General features: G+C 35.4%; 1 protein-coding gene across 1 annotated transcript in view; it reads right to left on the reverse strand.

Annotated features, from left to right (window-relative positions):
- Positions 1-27,355, reverse strand: part of Agk (acylglycerol kinase) — a 69,211-nt gene that overhangs the window by 22,981 nt on the left and 18,875 nt on the right. Inside the window, exons 3-9 of the mRNA XM_077109919.1 lie at positions 23,969-24,008; positions 21,151-21,230; positions 16,412-16,487; positions 9,978-10,070; positions 7,322-7,354; positions 5,742-5,836; positions 1,772-1,841 (exon numbers count right to left, since the gene is read on the reverse strand). Of these exons, the coding sequence (XP_076966034.1) occupies positions 1,772-1,841; positions 5,742-5,836; positions 7,322-7,354; positions 9,978-10,070; positions 16,412-16,487; positions 21,151-21,230; positions 23,969-24,008 (487 nt within the window). The remainder of the gene's footprint in view (positions 1-1,771; positions 1,842-5,741; positions 5,837-7,321; positions 7,355-9,977; positions 10,071-16,411; positions 16,488-21,150; positions 21,231-23,968; positions 24,009-27,355) is intronic.

Consider the following 27,355-nt stretch of genomic DNA (forward strand, 5'->3'; position numbering starts at 1 on the left):
ACTTTTCTTGTGATGAGATTCAATTAGATTCAGATGAGTTCATCACTTTGGTCAGGAAATGCATAAGTTCTGGTGCATATTTCTCAGTATACCACATCAGAACTCAGATAATGTCAGTTTGCTCCATTATTGGTGGTATTCAATTTGATTACTTGGATGAAGTGGGATATGCTAGTTTTTTCCATTCTAAAAATGTATTTTTTTCTTTTTAATTATTAATAATTTGAGACTATTTGGATATTTATTTCCCAACAGCTTTTTATCTAATACTTTTAGTATCCATGGATGATCTCAACCTGAAATCAATTAGCCATATAGTGACGGAAAATACTAATGTTCTTATTCTATCATATGTAAATATGTATTTACATTTACAAGCTGGCAATTCTGTGATATCACTGGACACTCATGGATTCTTCATTTTTATTTACGGTATTATAATCCATCAGTGTTACTGTTTTTTTGATATTCAAAATGTCCCCAAATCAGTGAGTATGACACCACCAGGCTGGTTCTTATCTTTCTGTGATGTCCCCATCAATTTTTGAGTACTCCCTTGCCTTTCTGCTCTGCTTCTAAAAACCATCCCATCACAGAATCTTGATTATTTTTGTTAGGGAATGGTATTTAGAGAAGAAAATCTGAATGCCAGGTATGTTCACTTCTGTGGGGTGTCCATTGCTTCTAATCCCTTTCAGAGGGCATAGCCAGCAAACGTTATTTCTAAAACAATTCATGAGTTTCTCTACAGATGAACCAGAAAATGTTAAACAATGCGATATAAAAATAGGATGTTCTGTTCCCACCTAGGATGTATAGAAGCTATAAAAAACATTATTCCTACCTGAAAAATGAGAAAAAGAAAAACTATAAAAATCACAACTTTTCTAAGTCCATATGAAAGGTAAGATTGCAAGACAACCAGGTAACCTGAGTTCCAAATAATGACAGATTGCTCCAAAGTAAAATGGGACAGGAGCAAGGTTTCAACTCCAACAAAGCATAGGAGAAAGAAGTGGCCACTATATAAACAAGTGAGATGAAATCAGTTACTGTCCTAAGGACTTTATTTTTATGAGCTTTCTTAATATTTAGAACAACCATATGAACAGATAAATTACTTGTGATCCAAAGACAGTCAACAGAAGAACTGAAAATAGAGATGCAACTCATTAGGAAGACATATAGAGGAATTCAAAATAGAAGTCAAAAAAAAAAGATGATACATTAAAAAATAGCATCATATACTTAATACTACTGAAGTAGTATACACTTAAAATAGATAAGATAGTAAATTTTGTTTATGTGATGTTTACCATGATATATTTTTTTTACTTGCATGTGTGCATGTAGTACCATGGATCAAACCCAAGCCCTTGGAAATGTTAAGAATACACTCTACCACTGAGATGTACACTCAATCCCTACCACACACAATATCTTTAAAAAGTAGGATCATAAGCATATTAATTAGTGATTTAATGCATAAGATTTTTTTTTTTTTTTTTTTTTTTTTTTTTTTTTTTTTTTGGTGGTGGTGGTGCTGGGGTTTGTATCCAGAGCCTTGTGCATGCTAGGCAAGCACTCTACCAACTGAGCTATATCCCCAACCAGCACATAAGATTTTTGTTCTGGAGATTAATACTTGGAATAGGGAGGGAAGAGGGACTATTCACTGCAGTCTAATTTTAACCACAACATTTAATTTTCTTTTACATGTACATGTCTACTACTTCCATAATTTTTTCAAAATCTGAAGGAAAGACTTTACCTTGATCTGTAAGACGTCAAGTGGAACTGTCTCTCCTTTTACAATGGCAAGTGTGGCATCTGTAATATGTCTAAATAGGAACAAAGAGGAAATTATGCTGTGAAAAATAAGCAACATCTCTCCCCCATCACATGTACATTCCCGCCCAGAATAGGAGTAGATGGGTAAGGAAGATGTCTTTCAAAATAGTCCAAGAAAGAAGAACAAAGGAGTATAAAAGAATATTTATTTAAATATTTATTTATATATTTATAACTGATATAAATATGGTAGTAGGCTCTGATACAGACTCAAAAGAGAAGGCTTTGGCAAAGAGAAGTTTGTACAAGGCATCAATCACTTATTTAACATTTATTGAGTCTCTCCATTGTGCCTTATATTTAATCATAGGAAAACATAGTACTTAAAATAATAATAATAATAATAATATAACATCTTTAATTCATTGTAAGAAATTCAGGCACTTCAAAAAAAAAAAACAGTATATCTTTATACTCTAACAGACAAAAGGGTAAATAAAGGACAGGATTTGTTGTAGCTATCTTAACAAAATATAATTCAGAACCCAAGACATATTTCTCTTATTTTCCAGGATTACTAGGATATACTTCATTTTAATTGATGATTCTTTTGCTCAAAGACTCAAGACTATTTGTATTTACGTCCTGACAGTCTTTTGAAAAGTACTCGTCAAAGTCACATGCTACTGACATCTATTCAGAGCACTATGTAGTTCTGGAGTTTCTTCTTTAATTGGAGCTAAGATTAGACACACATAAATACACAAGGAACAGTCAAAAAATAAATATTACACCAGCAAGTGGTTAGACAAGAAGATACTTGCTTTCAGAGTGAAAGAATGAGGGGACTTATGTCAAGTACTTCCTCGCACCTCCAGGTCCTGTAATCCATCTCCAGTCTCTCATGGCTGGCCATTCTCACCCTGTAGGTCTTGGTTGAAATACCACCATCTCAGAGACCCACCCCATTCAGCCTGTAGTGAGGGCTTTCCCTATAATTCTCTATCACTAAACTGTTAATGTCCCTTCAGAGATCACGATTTATCATACACTGTGAATATCTTTATCACCTGCCTCCTGAGAGCTGAAAGTTCTATAAGGTTAGTAATGATTTACATGCTTTTACTGATCAATGTAAAACCTAAACCTAGCATAGTGCATGGCACATGTAGACACTCAATATTTTCTGAATGAATTGTTTTATTCTGTAAAAAGTACAGAAAATAGTACCACCAATTCCTGTGTGTTCCTCACCCAGCCTAGATGATTATCAACTAATTCAGACAATCTTACTTCCTTTCTATCCCTCACATATCCCCTCTCTTCTATCAAATAAAGCCAATCTTAGATATCTTGATACTTCATGCATAATTATTTCATTGTGAATTTCCAAAAGATAAAGGTGCTTTTAAAAAAACATGATATACATTATCATACCTAAAATATTTTAAAATTCCCTGTCAACATATTTAGTCGATGTTCAAATTTCTTCATTAAACATTTAATGTGTGTGTGTGTGTGTTTGTGTGTTTGTGTGTGTGTGTGTATGTGTCTGTATATATATATACACTGCTCTAGAGTGGTTGTTACATTTGCTATAGTTGGCAAACTACATCCACTCATTCAAATTCCAGAGTTATATAAGGGTTCACTGTATGTTGCACATTTTATGGATTTCAACAAACATATAAAGACACACATCTATCACTATAGTATCATATAGAATAGTTTCACTGCCCTAAAAATCCTCTCTGCTCTGCCTATTCAATCCTTTCTTCCCCCCACTCTGGCAACCATTGATCTTTTTTGTCTCCATAGTTCCATAGTCAAATAGTTGAAACCATACACTGTGTAGCCTTTTCAGATTGGCAGTGTTAATTTACCAGTATGAATTTCAGCTTCCTCTGTGTCTTTCATGACCTGACAGCTCATTTCTTTGCTTATTTCTTTTTAGAGCTGAATAATATTCCAATTGTCTGCATGAACCAGGTTATTAATTTACCATTTACCTACTGTTTATTTATCCATTTACTACTGTTTATTTCTTTTTGTATGAATTTTGGCAAATTGGTCCATTTCATCCAGGTTATCAAATTATAGTCATAGAGTTGTTCAGACAGAAGACAACTAAAATGCAACCTGAAGTTCATCATTCTCCAAAAATATAACTGAAAGTTCTAAATCAAGTTACTAAAGCACAAATAGCACTTTTAGGATTATTTACCTGCAACATTTCAAATTCCAAAAAAAAAAAAAAAAAACTTTTTCCTTGTAGTCATTATGATACAAGAAATCTTGGCAGCAGAGCAAAAAGCAAAGCTGTGTTCTTTTTAAAGAGCCTTAGGCAACTGCCAGGTTAAGAGGTCTACAAAATTCTAATCTAGGACAGAATTACTTGATTACCTAAGAGCCCAGGGGCATGTTTATAAATTAAGCTTTATATATCTTTAAATTATAAATGGAAGCAGCAATAACAATAGTTTAACAACAGAGGAAAATCAGCTTCCAAAAAATTGAGTTCCAAAAAAAACCCAATTCTAAGGGTTGCCACACTCCAGAAAAACTGGCTTTGGGAAAAGCAAAGGGTTCTCCAAATCAATTGCCTACTCTGATCACTGGCATATGGTATTTGCAGATGTTGGCTAAAGCAGTTCAAATAACTTCTACCAACACAAGGGAAGACAAGTTCTCTAATGTAACCAAGACCTGAACCAGATAGGTTTAATCTCAGAGAGGCAAAAAATGTTTGAGTAATTCATTTGTCATTATTATTGTCCCTTGAAAATTCTAAATTGGGCCAAAAAGTACAGCCAATTAAAACAGCCTCTCTGTTTGCTCGGCCTCAGGATGGTTGGTGAATAGCTGAATGATCACCATTATACTCAAGTTTGAAGCATGTGTGATGTTTGAATATATCTTATATATGCCTATGTGCACACCTAGTGTTTGATACAGGCACCAAGACTTTTATAAAACATTCAGAACTATTAAGTTATAATAGGTGGCTCCTAAAATTACAACAGCAACAAAAAAAATCTACAAAAACTAGCCTAATCAAACAATTCTAAAGAAGGAAAAAAAATCCTTACCCAAAATTGAAAATTGCCTGAGTATTATTAATTCTAGAAGGTAATAATTAGAAAAGTCATAAGGAAATTTTAATTAATTAATTCAACTAATATTTACTTACTGACTTCCTCTAATGTGTCACAAAGCTTACATTAAAGATCATATAACTCTCTCTCAGTGCTCCACTTACTTAGATTTCCTGGACAACCATTTGCTCAAGATTATGTTATTAATCACTGTGACAGTCCTCAAATTCAAGATCCCTATCTTCTTGAAAGACTAGGGCTTTGTTTCCATAATGCTTTCACAAAAACAGGACAACAACAATTTGCCTGATTTCTGAACACATTGTTAGACTCATAGCAATTTAATACAGATGTCAGAGACACACTGCTTTTCTCCTGTTTTATCTACTGCCTACCACTTTAGGGTGCCCCAAAAGGATGTGATTATATTTAATGGTTATTATCTATTTATATTATCAAGATAATAAAGTCAAGAATACCAGTTCAAACTTCACAACAGACTTGATAATTTCGCATGGAGCATACTTACAATAAACAAACGGTCAGTGCAAATCTGCCTTTCTAAACGAATCTTACAGTGTAAAAGTGCAAGGACAGTTTGGGTCAGAAATACCATCTTTATAACTGATAAAGAACATGAAATACTCATCTCCACATGTGACCTAGCAGAGTCCCACAACCCAACTGGGAAACTTCCCAGTGAACTGAAAAGTTGAACCTTGATTTAGGTCTTCCTCCCAATTATTGGAAGTTTTAAGCCTTCAAACTCAAAAAACAAAAGGACATCAAACGTGATTTTTTTTATCCCCAAGCTCGCTCACTCACAAATGCTAACATTCCACATTGACAACCTACTGGACTTTGCTTCCACTTTCGGCAAAGAGGGTATGACTCAAACTACTGGTCTGTCCCAGTGGGATAAATCCAATGGGAATCTTACTGAAGGTAGCCTGGGAGGAAAAAAAGAAGAGAAAAGTTATATTGTTAAAGTTAGAAAATGAGTCTTAACAAAGAGACACAAGTATGTCCACCAGGACAAAGTTATTAAGCCCTCCATCTGCCTCCCCACTGTCCCTCCCATATCCCTAGAGCAGTAATCGAATACCACTAAGAGAATAGTTTCTAGAATAATTTAGAATTTAGAGAAACTATTTGGGTTCTCATTAATGACCACTGTTTGGAAGAAACGTAATTAAGATAATGAGGGTCTTGAGATATTGGATCAATGTACTAGTGTGACAGAGACTGCATTGTTATCACACCACTTGAAAAAGCTGCAGATAAAATTCAAGTAAAAATACCTATCATTAAGCAGTGAGCAGGTGAAAGGACACTATAAATTACCTCAAGTACAAATAAAACAAAGAGAATAAGCAAGTTTAAGTAGCAGAAGGTAATAGAATAGTGGTCAATTTAATTAAATGCCACAAATACAGTAGACACTATAAGGTTCATGAAAACTATTTTGAGCACAGTTTTTCTCTTACTGAGAAGGTTGTTTTTAATTATGAATTATTTTAAATTATTATAGAAAAGTACATGGATATTAAAAACAACCATGAGTCTACAACCCAGATTTTAATAATATTAACAATTGTCATTTTGCTTCAGCTGTTTTAAGTAATAAAATGGCACTGATAACTTGAAATTCCTTCTCCTCCTATTCTTGTCTCTCCCTTCCCAGAGAAAACCATTATCCTTCAAACAGAAGACAGGCCAGTGGGATTCCTTTCTACCCATGTTATCACTCTTGCTACGTATCTAGACATCCATTAACAATATGCAGTATTGCTTTATGAATTTTAAAACTTTGTAAAAATGCATCACATGCTTCAGCAACCTGTCTTTTAAAATTCAATATTTGAGATTTAAAAATATAGATACTATAGATCTAATTCATTCTTTTAACTGCTGGCTGGTTTTCACTAGGTGACCATACCATGATTTATTTATGAAGGAATTCCTTAAGGAAAAGATACCATAGCAAAATTTTATATTCTAAACAATGATTGTTAAAAGCTATTGGATACCCTGGATTACCAATTAGAAAGTCCACCATGGGTTGATGAGCACCCTATGAAAAGGCAGTGGTACTCTCCTTACTAAAATCCATTCTAATCACAACTTGTGCTTGCTTTAAAATATAAAATGGAGAAAAAAAAGTAAAAGAAAAAAGAGGGAAAAAACAAACAGAAAAGTAAAAGCTAAAATATAATTACTCTCTCTTTTTGTTTTGCATTGAGGACTGAATCCAAAGGAGCTTTACCACCGAGTTATATCCCCAATACTTTTTATTTTTTATTTTAAGACAGGGTCCCACTAAGTTGCCAAGGCTGGGTTCAAACTTATGATCCTCCTGCCTCAGCCTCCTGAGTTGCTGGGATTGCAGGCATGCACCACCATATCCAGCCAATTACTCTTTCTTAAAAGCTCACCTCATCTGTTCTTCGCAGAACTCCAGTAACAACCTACAAATATATATATAAAAATATCATATCATGAATATGTTTTTCCTTTATCCTAACAAAATTGGGCTCAGTTTTCACGGACCACAAATTTACTTGTTTTCTTCCTAGAAATTATGTTATATGATAAAATGGATCTTAAAACATACAGTATTCCAAAATATTATGAGCTAAATTAGATATTATTACTATTAACCTATGATCAATAAAGACTAAGATAAAATAATTACAAAAACTCCACATTAGTAAAATCATGTTTTAAGTTCTACAAAACATAATCTTATAATGTCTACACGCTTTTTTATATAACTGTGCTGCACACATCAATTATATAAGAGACTAGTTTGCTACTACAAAGTATATATAAAGGAAAAAACAACTTGCTACACTCAGAGAAACCTGCACACAATAAATATTTCTTACTGAGGAATATGAAGATAAGGGAGATACTATTCTTATAAAGTTATGAAAAATACCAGAAGAAAAAATAGTTTCTCATTATTCTACCATAATGAATAACCAATATTAATCACTTTTAAAATTTTGGAATACTTCTCAAAAAATTTTTAATCAATACCTATTTTAATATGACCATGATTATACCAAATACACAATTTGTTGTCTTTCCTTAAAAACATTTTGTCAAGTCAAGGCTGACACAAATCTCCTCCCTTGATCTTCTCCCACCTCACAGAGTTTCAGGATTAAATGGGGCTGTCAAGTGGTCTACTTCACTCTTTGTAGGCATGCTATCAGTATTCTTCACACTTCATTAAAAAGCCATAAAAACAATTACAAGATCATTAGCACAGCCTTTTTAAAAGCCCACTTAGGCTTACATAAGTGCCAAGTCAAACATAGGACAGACAGCCTGTCTGCTGCTAGCTTCTCATCACTGTACACTGATGCCACCACCCAACAGAGATGACAGGTGATAAGAAATGAGGCCTGGGTGTAGAAGGAACACCAGAACAATGGGTGACATCCCCTGGACAGAGCTCTGAGGGGTTTCCAGTGTGCACCAGCAGCACTGGTGTGCTACAGGGAAAGAAGAGCACCTGCAGGACGACATACCATCCTTACTGGACCAAAGTAAGTTTCAAGGATGTGTCACTTTTTTTAATTAATAAACTTTCTTTTTAAAAAACAGTATTAGGTTCAAAGAAAAATTGATAGGAAAGGACATTAATTTCCCACAGACCCCAAACTCCACAAATGTATACCCCATTACCAACATCCCCCAACAGTGTGGTACACTTCTTAAAACGGTGAACCTATATCAATCATCATTATGGCCCAAACTCCACAGTTGATATTAGGGTCCACTGTGTGTTGCACATTCTCTGGGATTCAAAAAATATATAAAGACATGCATCCATCATTATAAAGAGTACTACTGTTGTCCTAAAAATCCTCTCTGCTCTGCATAGGCATCCCTCTCTTCTACCAACTTCTTAAAAACATTTTGTCAACTCAAGGCTGATCTTACAGTCTCCATAGTTTTGTCTCTCCCAGATGTCAAGTAGTTAGAGAGTGTGCAGCCTTTTCACGTTGGCTTCTTTCACTTAGTAATAAGCATTTAAGCTTCCTTCAAGTCTTTCCATGGCCTGATAGTTCATTTCTCTTAGTGCTTAATAATATTTCATTGTCTGTCTATACCATTCTTTATTTATCCATTCATCTAGCAAAGGATATCTTATACCTTCCAAGTTTGGCTACTGTGAATAAAGCTGCTATAAACATTTATGTGCAGGTTTTTGTGTGGACATTGAGTTTTCAATGCCTTTGGAAAATACTAAGGAACCTGACCATATGGGGAAAATATATTCAGTTTTGTGAGAAACTATCCAACTGTTCCAAAGTGGCTGTACCATTTTCTGTTTATTGCGAATTTTGGTTGTCCCAATAGGTACAAAGTGGCTAAACCATTTCACATTCCCACCATCAATGAATGAAAGTTCCTCTTATTCCATACCTTTAGCAGCATTGGATATTGTGTTTTAGATTTCAGTCATTCTAATAGGTATGTAGTGGTATCTTATTGAAGCTATGTAATGGTAAAGCAAAGGCAGGGTTGCACATGTAGTTCAGTGGGATTGTTTGCCTAACACATGCTAGGCCCTGAGTTCCATGCCCAGCAATGTAGAAAACAAAAAATAAAAAACACATGCATACATCTGAACATGTAGCCTCTCTTCCTAAAAATGCAGAATTAAGAAATAACATTAAATATGACAGTGATGGTGTGAGAATGGGCAATTCCCCATTTTCTTAAAAGGAATCTAAGTTTATTTGGTAAGGAATATTTCTCATAATAGAAACTATGATTCTATTACAAACAGGGCTACTTTCTAAGGGTTTTCAAACCCACCTCCATTTTTCCTCATTTTTTATTCAGTTTTATCAAACTTCAGTTTGATGATACATAAGCCTTTCTATGTGATGGATAGAGGACTTACCAAAAAAGAAAAAAAGAAATAAAAGTGTGAGAAAAATTTAGAAATATACTAGTTTGACAGCAACAATCCCAAAGAATAAAGTTTAACTATAACACTATATTCCATTATTCTCAAATCTAATTTCCATTTTCTCATCTTCAAATGGCCTCAAAGAGAAAGAGTCATACCTCTTGCAGTGTCCCATCTCCTCCAGCAACAATGATCACATCTGTGCTCTCCATCAATTCCAGGAGTTTCTTGGCTTGTCCCTCATAATCTGTCTGAAATACAAAAGAAGACTTTGGTAAAGTTATCATCCTAGGTCAAGGTTAAAAATGTGAGATACTGGGGCTGGATTGTGGCTCAGTTGTAGCACATGTAAGGCACTGGGTTCAATCCTCAGTACCACATAAAAATAAATAAATAAAATAAAGATATTGTGTCCAACTACAACAAATAAAAATAAAAATAATAAAATGTGGGGTACTTTCTTTAAAGTTTACACTGACTCTTTTCTTAAATCTTACATAATTGATAGACATGAAAAAACAAATAGCTTATCAAAGCAATTACATATTGTTTTATAGTTTTATACTTTTAGAGCAAGAAGGAACTTCAGAAATTATCTAGTCAGCTCTTTACTTCAAAAACAAAATTCAAACCCAATGATTTGCCCTAGTCATACAGTTAGCTAGTCAAAGGACTCATTTACAGTCCAGTGCAGATTCCATTACATCATTTACCCACTGCTTTTCATCTGAAGGCAGGAAGTCAAGTGTATATGCAAATAGGGAGATGCAGAGGTAATGAAAAGAGCACAAATTTCAGAGCCCAAGAGACTTATTAAATCCCAACTCTGCTACTTTCTAGCTGAGTGGCCGTCAACTCTCCAGGTCTTAATTTCCTTATCAATGAAATTATGTATTGAGGAGGGGTAATAATAGCTTCCTTGTTCTATTTTTATAAAGCATAATGTAAGACAACTAGACAGGCAAATGTTCATAATTGGTACTGTACTAAATAATACAAGGTGATTGTTTGGTTGTGATTGTGCATAAAGAAATACAGGTATGTTTCAAAGTTGTTATAAAAGAATACTTAAGCCTAACCATCTGCTGACAACATTTCATCTCAGATACATGCATGGACTTAAATGAAACATTTCAGTCACCAATAATATGTGTGTCTCTAAACCCCACAATAAATTTTAAAACACATAATGCAAGTGACACTGAAGAAGAAAATACTTCTTCCAATTGAAAGTACTCTAGGTACATGAATACACAAATATCTAGATTTCAGATGGGCTAACACACCTATGGTAGAATAAAAATGTATGTGTTCTTCGTCCCCTGTTCCTGGCAGAGCTCCTGGAATTTACTAAGTGACAGAGGTCTTTTGTTGTTCATAGCAAGCCCCCTCAACCACACTTGAGTGTGTGCTCTAGTGGTGACTCTCCATGGGCCCTGGATAGCTTCAAGATGGGGGCTGGCATCAGAAAGACCAGCAAGGGGCTTAGGGAGCTGGAACTTGTAGCCTTATCCCCTGGCCACCAAGCAAGGCAGGAGACTTTAGACTGAGTTCACATACAAGTGGTCAGTTATTTAATCAATCATGCTTATTAATGGGACACCATAAAAACCCTCATGTTTTCAAGAGTCTGGGAGCTTCTAGTTAATGAACACATCCAGCTGCTGTGAGGGCGTCACATCCAGAGGGCATGGAAACTCTGTGCCAACTTCACTGTCTCCATACCTTGCCATATGCATCTTTCCATTTGGCTATTCCTGAGTTGTATCCTTTATAATAATCAGTAAACAAAATAAAAGTGTTTTCCCAAGTTTCAGTTATTCTAGCAAATTATCAAACCTGAGGAAGGGTTGTGGAACCTCCATTCATAGCTCGATGGTCAGAAGCACAGTGACCTCCTACTTCTGATATTTCAGCTGGTCCTGCACTGAGGGTGGTCTTGGTAGGACTGAGCCTTTCACCTATGGAGTCTATGCTCATGGTGGAAGCTGGTGTCAGAATTGAACTGAACTGTTGGACAGTGTGAGAAAATACCCAGCAAGGAGTCACAGGTTACTAAGTCCTAATATGACATTAATTCAGAGGAAAAAGGAGGTCCCTAAAATGACATCATTTAATTTTTCTACTTTTATTCTAAAAAGGAAATGATTTGCTTCAGAGTTACATTTACAAATATTTGGTTGCTTAAAAACGAATATGCCCAGTCAATCTTGATTTAAAGGGCTTGTGAATACCCAGAAATGGGTGTGTGTTAGGAATCAGCATGGGTTCACTAAGATCCTCATTTCCTTCTTTGATAAATTTTTAGCTCAAGAGGTTGGGATATTATACAGCCACATTGTACCTGGTCTTCAGCAAGGCCCCTGACAAGTTATTCCATGATCCCACTGTGGACAAGGTGGAGAAATGTGGAAACAAGATGCTAGAATACAATGCAACAGATTAGCAACCAATGGAATGTTTGTGCCCCCAAAGCAAAAGGCTCAGCAGAATGTCAATTATCAGAAGATTGCTAAGGACATTTTATCAGGGCTTTTCCTTTAACCTCCTCCTAAACTCTTTGTCAACAATTAGGACAAAAAGTAATTGACTGGATATGTAAATGGCAAAAAGCTGACAATCTTGCTCTCCCTTACTTCTCCAACCTCTCTCCCTTTGCTCATCTCACTAACTATTCCCCCAACATGCCTCAGAGCCTTTCTATATGTGATATCTTTGGCCCATGTTCTCTTTTCTCAAGCAACCATGTGACTCCTTCGAAGGTCATTTTATCAGACCAGTCTTCCCTGGCCATCTCGTTTTAACAAGCCCCCTCATTAAAGTTTCCTCTTCATCTTTCTTCTTAGCACTCAGCACTATCTGGCAAAGCAGTTGTTTTTTTGTACATTTCTTTTTTGTCTGTGTTTCTTCCTTTCAAACTTTGAAAGAAAGCTCTTTCAGGACAGATGGTTTCTTTTGTTTAGAATGTATAATCAATACCTAGAACTGGTCTTAGCTTATGGTAGGCACTCAATAAATACTTCCAAATACAATATATACAAATAGGTATATTTGAATACTTTCAAGAACAATTAATATACATGAATAGGTTCATCAATGAAAGAATTCAAAAAGATCTTGACGGATTTAGCAGACCATAATTAAGAAGATTACATTAATAAGAATAATGCATTTTGAGGTGCTGATCTTGGGAAGAAAATATGAAATGTCCTAAAAGAGGAAGAACAAAAAAGTAGCTTAATGACAAAAAAGTAGCCTAATGACACAAAAAACAAATCAAATAAACAAAAAAACCCTAGTTACTGACCTTACGTCTCTCACAAAAACTAACTCCAAGTGGATCACTGAACTAAGGGTAAAATGCAAAAACAATAAAACTTCCAGAAGATCATGTAGGAAAAAGTCTAAGAGATCTTGGGCTTGACAATGAAATTTTAGCTACATTACCAAAAGCAAGATCCATAAAAGAAGAAATTTACAGAGCTGGGGTTATAGCTCAGTGGTACAGCTCTTGCCTAGCATACAGGAGGCCCTGGTTTCCATCCCCAGCACTGCAAAACAAAAAACTAGTTAGTAAATTGGATTTCATTAAAATGAAAAACATCAGCTCTGAAAAAGACACTATCAAGCCAGGTATGGTGGTGCATTGCTTGTAATCCCAGCAACTCCAGAGGCTGAGGCAGGAAGATCACCAATTAGAGGATAGCCTGAGCAACACAGAGAAACCCTGTCTCAAATAAAAAATAAAAAGGACTGGGAATGTGACTCAGCAGCAGGGTACCCCTGAGTTCAATTCCTAATAGCACTAAACAAAACAAAAAACAACAAAAAGACACTATTAAGAAAATGGAAAAACAAGACACAACAGAGAGAAAATATTCACAAAATACATTTCTTATTCAAGGACTTATTTTAAAAAAATACAAAGAACTTTCAAAACTCAACAACCCAATTAAAAGAGCAAAGATCTGAATAGAGGCCTCATCAAGATCTACAGATGGACAGTAAGCATATGGGAATATGCTCAACATTAACCGTTATCAGGCAGGGAACTACAAATTAAAACAAGAAGATACCACTATATCTCTATTAAAATGTCTAAAATACAAAATAGAAAACAGCAAATGCTGAGGACAATGTAGAACAACAGAATGCAAAATGTTACAGGTGCTTTGGAAGACCGTTTGACAGTTTGTTATAAAACTAAACAGACTTACATATTATCCAGCCATAGCATTCCTAGGTATTTACTCAAATGACTTAAAAACTTATGTCCACCAAAAAAAGTACAAGTTTGTAGCAATTTTATTCATAACTGCCAAAATAGGAAGCAATCTAAGTATACTTCAGAGAGTAAATGGATAAATGGCAGTATATCCAGATGACAGATTGATATTTAGCTACAACAAATAGCTTTTATAAATAAAAGAAATGAGCCTTATAAAGTTACAAATAGACAATGGAGGAAGGTAAACTGCTACATGAGAGAAGTCAACAGTTAGCATAGTGCTACATGAAAGACTCTAACCTGAAGAGGCTACACACTGTATGATTCCAACTATATGACATCCCTAAAGGTAAAAGTACAGCAACAGTCAAAAGTATAGCAAAAATGGACAAAACTATGTACAGAAACAGACAAGTTAAACCAGAAAAAATCCAGGAAAGATAGAGATTTGAATCACATAATTAACATTGATCTTACATAATGAACATAAACAGGACCTGGTACCTAATAATTGATATGAATCATTTTTAGGCATATACAGAACATTTATGAAAGAAGACCACATTCTGGTCTATAATACAAATTCCAATAAAATATGAAATTATATTGATTACCTTTTTACCAATGAAATTAAATCAAAAATCTAACAAAATGATAATGAGAAAAACTTCAGATCTGGAAATTAAAACATGTTTGAATAGCTCAAATTAAGCAAAAATCATGGTGAAAATTAGAAAATATTTAGAAATGAATGATAATGAAAGTACTATATGTCAAAGTTAAAAGTTCACTATAACATTATTCACAATAACCATGATAGGAAGCAAACTAAGTGTCCATCAATGGATAAATGAATAAAGAAAATTTCCTTAACTAAAAAAAACATTTCAACATAAAATAATGGATCATTAAAGTCAAAAATTCTTTGTGTATTTTTACCTATGGCACAATGGCTCACCTACATAAATTACTTGCTTTCTCTGTTTTAGAATTTCTCCATCTGTAAAATTATCCTCTTATTTATTGTCAGACATGATGATCTTCCGGAATAAAGTCTTCAATGTCAAGGATTTAAGAAAAAAAATTTAAGTAAGTTATAGAATATTGAAGCAGTAGAATAGAATTTATAGCTTTAAATATATAAAATACAAAATAAAGATGAGAATGAATAAATAAGCATCAAGTTAGAATGCCAAAATGACAAGAAAAAAATAGAATGAAGGAAATAATGACAGACCAGAAATGAATAAAATATAATCTCCCATGAAAATAATAAGCCAAAAGATGGCAGGACTAATTACAGTGGAAAACCTCTCATAAGACTCCTGAGGGGAAAAAAATAAAAGGGAAAAACTAAACAATAAGAAGAATGAAACAGGCATTTCAGATGCTATATAAATTTAAACTTAAAAAGAAGATATTATGTAAAACTTGATCCCATCTGATTTGAAAACTTAGATGAAATGAACAAATTCCTTGAGTACTTCTAGAACCATTAAAGAAATTTAATACAAAGAAAATCTCCCTTCAAAGAAAACTGGAAGCTCAGATGGTTCTACTCATGAGTTCAATCAATCATTCAAAGAACATATAATATCAATCTTACATGTAACTACTCTAACGTCTCTTACCTAGAATCTAACACATTGCAGGTACTCAAATGGCATCCTCCCCTTTCTCGAATCCCAAAAACAAACAACTGGAAGATGTCTCAGAAAAGTTGGAAAAGAGTTAACCTGTATATAATCAGACTAAATTACCTTTTAACCTCTGTGATTTAGTCAAAGTGTGCAATACTAGCAACAGGTTAACCAACCAACTTGGAAACACCTTATGGAATGTAGGCACCCATATATGTAAAATTCAACAAGTAGGGACTTGCGGCATCTTCTGAAACAGCACAATTTCTTCTTTTTTTCCATTTTCTTCTCACCTAAATCTGAAAATGCTAAAGATTTACCATTAATTCCTCACCATAGATAATTCCTTACCAGAAAGAAAAACATTTATATATTTGTAGCACCACCAAGAAATTAAATTACTAAAACTGGAGGGTTTCCTATTTTGAGGAAAGAATTCTATCAGCTACTACAACTTGCATCCTTCAAGAGATAATTCCATCTCCTGTCTCAGATGAAAGGAACCAAGGTCTCCATGCCTCCACTTAATCCTGTTGTGAAAATGAAAAGCTGACAATGTCACAAAAAACAAAACTGCTTTTATTAATTATCAGAACAAAATACAACACTGATTTCTTTGCTCTTGTCTTAAGTGACAAGTGATTTCTGCTAAGAAGACAAGAGCAGAGGATACATTAAAGGGGTGGTGGCTTCGGCAAAAATCAACACTCCCGAGCATTCTCACCTTAACGACAGTCACATCCATGCCAGATAAATGTAAAATCGGGGCAGCATTTTTTTCAAACAGAGTCCTGGCTTTGCTGTAGACAAAGGGGGGGAAAATACAATATTTTAACATAATACTCAAAAGGAAGGATTCCAAAAAACCCAACCATCTTCTCTGGAGTAGAATAAGAAAGACAAAGGAACATGTTTCTTTATTTGTTCGGGTATGGGAAGTTTATTGATGAGTATGAATTTCTACAGAGAGCAAAACAAGGTGTCCCTTGTCTAATGCAGCCAGCTCTTATCCATTTTGGATGCCCATAGTGCACATGTGTGTTCCTCTTGAGGAAGATGAGACAGTAGATATGGCTCCACTCAGGACAACAGTGCCAATTCACTCCACATGCATTCACTGAACGCCTGCTGAGTGATGGACATAAGTGGAGGAGCTGGGGACACAACATCACAGAGAGCCAAAGACTATTTATCCTCATGGACCTTAGTTGTACTCCCTGGTATATTCTTTTATTCTAGTGGAAGAAAGGGAGGGTATCCACTGCAATATCATTCAGCCCAAGGGAACAGACTTAACAGAATATTGCTTAATTCTAACTTAATAAACACAAGCATTTGGAAAGAAATACATCATTTTTGACAATTTCTAATATTAGGAGTATCTCCATATCTTGAGTTTTAAACTTGTAGTGAAATCCCTGGAGAAAAATCAAAGATCTTTTCCATTCTGCCAAGAAAGGGAAATATTCAAAATTAATGTAATTATGGGAGAACTGGTCAGAAGCTGACCCCAAGCCCCAGGCACAGTCATGCCCTCCTCTGCACTTCCTCTTCACTTTCCACACCCCATTAGAAACTTTCACAGTGATGAGGACTAGAGATTTCCATGATTGTCCTCAGGACTACCCTGAAAGTTCTGCAAAAACAGATGCCAAACCTCCTTAATCCTTGAATCTAGCTTCTAGGACTATGCATGACATGTTTCAAAGCTGCTCACTAAGTACAGAATGAATTAACTTAAAATGAGTGAATAAACCTGCCCCAAATATAGGCATGTAAATTCTGAGGAAAAGAATATGACATAATGGTGATGTCTCAAAACGAAAGTCATTGGGGCTGGGGATGTGGCTCAAGTGGTAGCACGCTCGCCTGGCATGCGTGCAGCCCAGGTTCAATCCTCAGCACCACATACAAACAAAGATGTTGTGTCTGCCAAAAACTAAAAATAAATAAATAAATAAATATTAAAAAAAAATTCTCTCTCTCTCTCTCTTTAAAAAAAATGAAAGTCATTGTTACATTTCTTTAATACTTTAGGTACTTTGTGTAACAATTGAAGTACTTTGTATACTTTAAACCTATGATGCATGTCATTCTGATAGTGAACTCTTGTCCCATTTTTAGTCAGGACTCATAACTGTCTGGGAATCAAGGGATGCAGAAATTGCAAAAGCCACCCCCCCCAACCCCCACAATGGCAATCTCAAATACAAATCTTTGTTAAACCATACTAATTATCTGATCAGTCTTTTACCCAAATATTTCCAATTATTGCCTAACAAAACAAATAATGCTTTTAAAAACTCAACGTCAAACAACAAATTTTTATATCTATATTTATGCAACTTATTTCTAAAAAAATTATTATTATTATTATTATTATTATTATTATTATTATTTACCAACAATGCATTCTTTGACTTTTATACTAGAAAAACTCGAAGGCCACTAATGTTAATCATGTATAGATATGCAGAGACCAAATTCAATATCCTGTAAATTAAAAAGATATAATCACCAAATGGCATACAGAACACACAACATTTCTTATGAATTAAAATAGAACTGAGAAACCTGAACAAATTTTCACAAGAACCATCAAGGCCTACCTGAGCATACAATAAACAAAATACAATCTACCTTGTCTACTGCTCTGCAAGGTTATCAGAATGAACATAAAAGGCTAAGAGGCCATTTCTCCTTTCTAGTTCAGCTTTTCTGGGGGCTTAACCCAGCAATAAAGGGTTGAGTCAACGGGTTGCTATCATTGCTGGAGTAATAAGAATGGAGCAGTTGAAAGTAGAAATTTATTTCCTAAAAGCAAAACTCTGGAGAAGTCTCAATCTGCCATATCAATCTCAATAAATCCATAACCTCCTCTGAGTTAAAGAAAAAAGACTTGAACCTTTAATGTTTATTCACATATTTTTGTGATGTCCTGGGTTCAGTAAAGCCCTAATATAAAGGTGAAGATATCTCCTTATAATGTTCTATATAAAAGATTGAGAAAGAAGTGTTACCAGTAAGAAATACATTATTTAATATATAATTAAAGGCAAGATAGCACCAGGGCTAAATAAAAACTTTATGTACTTACAGCAATCTCCAGGCTCAGGCACATGCACAAAATAATTACTCTTTAATGTATTATTTATTAACTCTAAATACACAGTTATCTTATTTCTTAAAGCTCTTCTGAAGTTTTAAACCAGTACTACATAATGAAATAGCTACATGATAAATTATAAATTATGTGTCACAGCAGAGCCACAATGATAAAGATGGTGCAATTAAATAGTGAAAGCTTATAAAAAAAAATTCCTGAGTTTCAGAGTAACTACATCCTAGAAGCATGGAGGGATTCACCTTGTCAGAACAGGCAACGCCTTCAGGAAGGAAAAACTCCACTTGAGTGACAGAATCTTAGCCCTGCCTTTAGATAGAGGTTATACTTTCAAATGAGAACCACCTTTAAAAATGCAAATACATTTACATGTTAAAATGTAAGCTGAACCTAAGACTGTCATCTAGGGTGTCCTGGGTTCAATACTCAGCACCACAAAAAAAAAAAATAAAATAAAGCTTCTCTGAAAAAAATATATTAATATAAAAAATGTTAAGCTATAGAGTGATTCCTTAGCATTCTCAAGGGCCTACCTTTAATCCTTAGCATCAAAAAATGTACCTCTTAGAAATACAAACTCGAAAAAACTGATTATAGTTCAAGCAAACTGCCATAAACTTCTTCATCAGAAATTAGCAAGTAGTAACCTAAAAGGTCTCTAAAGGAATAGAGCACAGAAGAGTTACACCGAAGTTGGCAGAAAAAATGCAGAGCTTTTGGGAAGGGTGGGAGAGCAGAGTGGCAAGTGTTCTGCACCCAACAACAGCCTCTATGCTGTTCTACTGGAGCTTACTATGAAACAGAAATAGCATTTAACACTTCACAGGCATTGTCTCATATAATACTCAAGACACCTAATCAATATGGAATGTACTATCACTATTTTGATATCACTATGTGACATCATTATTTTGATGAGTAAACATCTGAGGCTTTAAGAAGAGTAACTTCAAAGTATCTCAGAGCTAGTGAGCAGCAAAACAGTATATAGACAGGTCCCTCAACTCTAAAACCCATAATTTCTCCCCTGCAGGCCACCACTGACTAAATACCTTGGGTATGGTGGTTATAGCGCATTAGGACTTATTTACTTCTTGGTGTTATTTAATAACTGGCATTAAACAACAATGATCAAGGCATATGACTGGTGTGTTTATGGGGGCAAGCAGGTGGCTCCAGTAAAGCCTGGCAAATATAATGTTAAGCCCATTAGACAATGTGTAGGTGAATACCCTACACTGCTGATTAAGAAGGAAGGCATGACTCGTCCTCATCTCTGTGAAGTCAGGCTCACTACTCCCCAGAAATTCCCAGAGGAACTAATTGCAGAGCCCATGCCAAATGTTGCTCTAGACAACAGTAGCCTTCCCCTTAGAGTACAACCCCAGCTATACTTTTTATATTATTCTTAATGTCATTTCACTTAGGTCTTATGAGATCCAGTTTAAAACATGTTTATTAATTGCCCAATCCTCAGAAAAGCCAAAAAGAATAGTTCATTACCCCCTCAATCCTCTCATTCTATTTTTAAAAATAAATTTTTAATTATTTCCCCGAAAGCTCTCAAGATTTTTATATTCACCCTTTCAAATGAATGAGAGCAGCATCCAGTTAACATCATAAAACAAGGTTCTGTTTTGTTTTTTCTGCCCATGGTATTTTTGTCACCAACAGACTAGGTTCCTATATACTTCATCCCCACTGCACCCCTTCTCCATTTCAGAGTGGCACAATCAATGAACCATTATGGACACATCATTAGCTACCAAAGCCCCAACTATTACTCTTCACACCTTAATTCCTTCAAGTCCCTAAATGACAGTTACAGACTGCTCTGTGACATTAAAAGCACATAATGGGTCACATCTGTCTCTAGGTCCCTACCCCATGGGCCATTATCTTAGCTGGGAATAGCAAGTATGCACCAAGACCTAGCTTAAGGTCCATTCCTTTTGGAAAGAATGTTCTGCCTTAGCAAACACACGGTGCTCTTGGCCATCTCTGAACATCTTGTCTACAGAGATGGTCTAATGATTTATGCCACACAGCAGAGCATTGTCCCCAGGGGGACCACTTCCAAGCAGATTAGACTTGTTTGTGGGTGTTAATTCTGGAATGATTACTAAACTTCAATTATACAAGTTTGCTAAGCATCAATTAGCTTTATAGTTATTTCACATTAACTGTTAATGCTATACCACAAATGTATCTTTTTGCTACTAGGGTACTAAACCTAGCTCTTCCAGTTCCACACAGAATAACTAGCTGGCTGAAATTCTGTGATTTCTTTTCCCCCCTTTAGAAACATTGAACATATAATAAATCACAAACTGAACTACCCTTTGCAAGCTGCAGGGTTGAGAAAGACAGTTGCCTTCTTCACTTGTGCATTGGGAGGAATTAATTGATTGCCAAACTCCTGAAAAGGAAAATAGAAAAGTTTTCAGTAAATGTCCTTTTATTCAGCTAGTGATCACATATATTTTTTCATTCCAAAAGAATTTACTTCTAACAGGCATGTGATATACTCTGGAGAAAACAAATATTTATTCACAATCTCATATTGACAAAACCCATAAAGAACAACAACAAAAAAGAAAACAAACAAACAAACAAAAAACCCTGCAACATTAATGACAAAAAAATCCTGCTTCACCTACTAGAGGTAGCTTTTCTCCATAAAATATGCCTAAAATTATTATAAACATAACAAGTAAGGCCACAGGCTGTCAAGAGAGAAATTCAACCCATGTGTCTTTAGTTGTCAGAATACCATCTTTTTCTCTTTCAGTTTGGTACTAAACCTTATTCATGAGAAATCTTTGGGTTGCCAGTTAATCTTCATAGCTTCATACATATTGAAATTAAACCTAATAGTCTATATGCCTCCTCTTCTTTGCAACCCTGTATAATAACTAAAATAGCAGCAACTGGCATGGGACAAGAAATGTAACTCGTAATTTACTAAGCACCAAGCATTTGCCACCCTCATATATATTATTCTTAGTTCCGAGAAACCAAGGAGATTTAATGCAATTTCAGTTTTATAGACTAGAAAGCTAAGATTACAACAGATTTAGTTACTCAAAGTCACAGAGTTACTGAATTACAGTCTAGAATTCACATTTATCTAGCTCTAAAACCCCAAGTTCTGCTTTATGAACAATAAGGATATAGTAGAATTAAGAGGTAAAAAACTAGATGTGAGGATTTTAAAATGGGAACTAAGTGAGAGCTACTGCTACAATGTCTGGACTGGAGAAGACAGTTGACAAAATGAGAATTGGAAAGCACAAAAAGAAAACAAATTAGTTCTTGGGTGGTGGGGAACAAATCTGGGTTAAGGGGTCAGAAGTCTAGTGTAGAAGTACAAAGTAAAGACTAGAGAAGAAAGAAAGTTATACAAAGATCTTTTATTAAGTAACTCACTCTAAATTTACCCTACTGACAGACCACTAGAAGTATTCACCAGTATTTCTTACTAAAAACAAAAAAACAAACAAGATTCCTTCTTTTTTCTTAAACACTTTCTTTATTAAAAAAAAAAGTTTCTGCTATATTATCATTTTTATTGCTTTCACTCTTACTTAGACCTTAATATTTTACTGCCAAATCTCTAAATACTGTAACACCTTCTTTTTCTACCCATACTCATCTAAAGTGTGATCAAAAATAATTTTATTAACCCAGTTCTCTGGCCTGCCCACTTCCAAATCTACAGTCCTAAATTAATCCTTCTTGTCCTGGTTTCCTCTCTGGAATGCTTATTCACTTGCAACTTACGTCTCAGATTCACAGTGTATTAAGGAGTTTATGTGAGATAACATTGAGTTGAATTTATGTGAGATTTTTTTTTTAATCATTCTTTCAAGAATTTAATCTGAAAAAAAGGACAGGGAAGAAGTAATTATAGAAGACTATAAGGATGAATCCACTTCCATTCTGTCAGGTGGCAGGAGCTAACCATGTGCTGGAGAAGGGGACAATTAGAATGGTAAAGAGAGGTCAGTATGTAAGAGGGAGGAAATAACTAAAGGAACAATGTCCCTGAAATATTGAGGAGCTGGAATTCAGAACAGAGGTGGAGGCATTTACCTTAAATAAGGGAGGATGTCTGAGGTAGGACTCACCTTGAATTTGATATTAAAATTTACTTGATAATTACCTTGATTATACATTGCATACATGTATCAAAGTATCATACTGTGACCCATAAATATATACAAATACTGTGTCAACTAAAAATTATGTAAAAAATTTAAAGTTTATTTGAATGAAAAACTTGTAATCATGAGATATTTTAAAATCAAATTCTTCAAACAGATTTAGAACAGATAACAATCAGTGAAGTCAGGAATTTATTAATAGTATCTGTTGTGATTGTCATTGTCATCCATAAAAACATTTCAGAAACAAACATGAGGTTTGCCACCTACTTCCACTAAATGCTCCATTCTTTTGCCATTTTTTATTTTGATGAGCTATTTTTTGTTGGGTGGGGAGCATTTCTGGCTTCATAAGTTTAAATGACATATAACGAAGAAGGAACTAGTCACAGAAACTCATCTGCGAAGTATAATACACAAACGGGATGGGGGGGACAAAATGTGCTCTTAAATTTAAAAGGATTTACAATTCTACTATACTTAACCACAACCAGATAAATAAAGTTTAAGGAAAATCCCATGGAATTCTGATAAGAGTGCTCATAGTATGAATCAGCTGTGTTAAAGAAATGGGCTTTAAAATATGAATCAACAATTTTAAGATTTGACTTTCAGAGGTAACACCTGCTCTAAACTGATACTCTTGGGGGTTATTTGGATCAGAGATGATTCAGAGTTTAGCCAGATTTTCAAGGACAACTGCAGACGTGAACAAATTTCCAGAGCTTCAGCCAGTCCAGTTATGTGTTCTTGGGAGTGATCCAGAAAAACAAGCCTAACGGGGTGGGCGTTAGAACTGTTCTTCACCAGATGGTTCACTTCCTCCCTTCTACTCCAAGTTGGCTCTCAGCCGGATTCATCCCCTGATAGTGGGAAAAAATAGCCAGACTGCACTGACGCAAAACCCTGTGCACATCCCTGGAGTAGCATGGGTTTCCTGCACCATGGAGATAAGGGGAGTTTTAATTTTATCACAGAAAAACAGCATTACCTGAGCTTCTTGACAGGCTGCTCTTCTTAGCAGGTTATCACTGTCAAAGCAAACAAAAGAGAACTAACATTAGTATTAACTTTCATAGGAGATTAAGAGCCACCCAAAATTTGTGGGGTTTATTTTTCAAATAAACGCCTCTCTTCCCTATAAATATCCAAGTAAAAGTTTCTAAAAGAGCTGATCCTGATAAGTTATAGGCACATTTGAAAAATACATCTCTATATGAAATTCTGCATTAAGTGCTTCTACTGTGTAGGAAGAATAATACCCTCTCCCCACAAAATGTCCATATCCTAATGCCCCAAACTTGAGGGTGTGCTACTTTACATGGCAAAGGGACTTTATACATGTGATTGAATTCAGGACTTTGAGACAGTAAGGCTGTTCTGGATTGTTGGAAAGAGCCTTAAAGCACAGCAGCTTTCCCAACTGTGATCAGAGGCAGATGTGACTCCAAAAGGATAGTGGATTGCAGGCTTTGGTGATGGAAGAAGCCCAGAATCCCAGGAATGTGGCAGCTTCTAGAGCTGGAAAGACAGGGGAAGGGATTTCCCCTAAGGCCCCCCAAAGTATAGCAATTTTTGCTGACACCTGATTTCAGCCAGTAAGACCCATGTTGACCTCTAATCCAGAAGACATAAGATAATAAATTTATGTCAAACCACTAAGTTTGTGGTAATTTATTAGGCAACAATAAAATATATACACACATCCTGATTTTTTTTATCTAGTAGAAATTAATCAGGTTATTTGTCAGAAATACGTTTGATGTTTAGTTGCTTCTGCTACTATTTTACCTAAATTTCCTATTTTTTATATTACTGTCAGACTCTCAATTATATCAAAATTTTCAAGAGAAAATTTTGTCAAGAGGCAAAATTCTGGCTTTCAAAAAGGCATTCTGTCAGAATATAATCATCTATTTAACATAAAGGTCTCTAAAATGTGTCATAAGAGCACTCTGAATGTCTCTGATTGCCTACAGGGCCCCAGAATCTTCCCCACATGAGAGTGTGTGTTCATGCACATTGCTGACATTGATCACCTGGTTAACAACAGTTAAGGAAATTAATTTGTAGAATTTAAAAGGTAAATAGGGTTGTTTTATTTATATTCACTTTCTAGATTCTTTTTATAACAGTAAGGACTTTGAATTTTGCATTTTCAAAGTAACTTCAAATTTGATTTTAATATTTAAGGTTGAAGGAAAAGAAATGAATATAAACAACCTGTGGGTTTTTGCCATAGTTCTAGTCAAAGGCTTTTCTTCCACAGCTAGGCTGTAGAATAACCCCTCAAAGTCCCTGAGCAGTCAGCTTCAATAGGAAAACACTATCCAAAGGGAACTATCAACAGTGCCAATCTGAAACCTGAGAGTGATATTCCATAGAACCTCAAAAGATAAAAAGCTCAGGGAAACCAATCCCTAGTGAAGTCTGGCCCACAGCTGGCCCTGGCAACCAGGCCCAGGCCCCAGCTTCTTGTAGGACTGCCCCACCGCTGCCCAGGAGGCATGAGAGCTTCTCCTCCTTGCCCACTCAGGACTCCCAAACACACTTTGCTCTATTCCCTGCATCCCTCCCCATCACATGCTCCCAGTGAATCATTTCAACATCAACAAAAAAACAAAAAGTATTCTATAAGATGAGGTAAATTCAGGTACAAATTAGTAAAACATTTAAAAATAATTATCATGCTCATAAGCTTTTATAATTTACTTGGTACTTCACATTTAGAATCTTATATACAATGTGAGATAAAATATTGAACCCACCATAACCTCTGGGTCATAATGTAATATCAGGTTTACCACAGTAACCTGGGCATGGTTACTAGATCTCCCCTGGACTGTGCTAATCCCACACCAGCTCCCACACCATCCTGGGAATGCAGCTTCCAGCCACTCACCCCTATGCTCCCCAGCCACTTCCTTTTAATTTTTTTTCTGGCAGGCTGATTTGCTTGTGCCTCCAATCTCCTATGAAATTTGCCTGTGCCTCCAATCTCCTATGAAATTTGCCTGTGGATCCTTCTGCACAAGTCTTCTAGGCCTTTAAAAATTGCAAACCTGTCTCTCCATCCACGTCCATTTCCTCTACTTCTTCCTTACAGGTCCCTTCCCCACTATGGGGATGGATGTCTGAAGGCCACAGACTTCTCTGGTTCACAAGCAGAGAATATTATCCTCGCTGCATTTCAGCCACAGATTCCTGTGTACTTACCTAGCTCCAAAGAAAACCACCAAATGTATATAAGAATAATGGTGTAGCACTTTGGAACATTTCCCCCTGCTAAATTCTTTATTGCTAAAAGGAAAATTTTGATGGCTAACTTATAATTAAATATATGAAAGTCCTCAGGTCTCTTGAGCTTATTAATACTGCCTGATTTATCAGAGTGGTCCTCAAAAATCAGAAGATTTTATGATAGTTAATTCCCCGAATTCATTGTCCCAAATAGAATACTCTGTCAATGTCCCCTTGAGAAAGCCAGAACATGCACCAATAGATACTACAAAAGAAAATCCCATTATAATCATACTTAACTTCAATATCTGAACAGTATTACGAATCTTGATATTTTCTGAATGAGTCTGTTTTTAAAAGTCAAACACATTCTTAAAGAAAAGAAGATTTCTTCCATTGAAATGTGGTAGTCGTTAAGTATCTGAGAGGGATAGATTCTACCCTCCATAGATATCAAAATCCAATACTTTCAATATTTAATATACAAGGTAAATGTTATGTAAATAGTTGTTTAACTGTATTATTTATTTAGGGAACAATAACAAGAAAAATCTATACATGTTCAGTACAGATGTAATTTTTTCCCTAATAGGGCTAACTATACTCTGATGATCTACAGCAAGCTCTGAAAACTATTTCAAAAAATAAATTCCCAAATTGATTCAGTAATGGCAGCACTGTTAGAATAGAAAATAACTTAAAATTCATAAAGCAATACCATTTGCCAGTGTTTTAGTTAGCTTTTTGTCGCTATGACTAAAATGCCCAAGAAGAACAACTTAGAGGAGGAAAAGTCTATTTGGGGATCACAGTTTCAGAAGTGAGAGTCAAGAGATGGCCAACGTCATTTTTCTAGGCCCAAGCTGAGGCAGCACATCACAGGGGAAGGGCTCAGTGGGGGAAGCTGCTCAGTTCAAGGCAGGTTCAGGAAGCAGAGAGAGAGGAAGCGGGGAGAAGCCACAAGGAAGATGTACCTTTCCACAAGGCACACCCCCAGTGACCCACCTTCTCCAGCCATGCCCCACCTACCTACAGTTACCACCCAGTCCATCCAAACCTGATTAGATTACAGCTTTCACAATCCAATCATCTCACCTCCAACTATTTCTCCATTAATACAAGAGCTGTTGTGGGACCC

This window comes from Callospermophilus lateralis, chromosome 1 (genome assembly GCF_048772815.1).
Source record: "Callospermophilus lateralis isolate mCalLat2 chromosome 1, mCalLat2.hap1, whole genome shotgun sequence".
Classification (NCBI taxonomy): Eukaryota; Metazoa; Chordata; class Mammalia; order Rodentia; family Sciuridae; genus Callospermophilus; species Callospermophilus lateralis.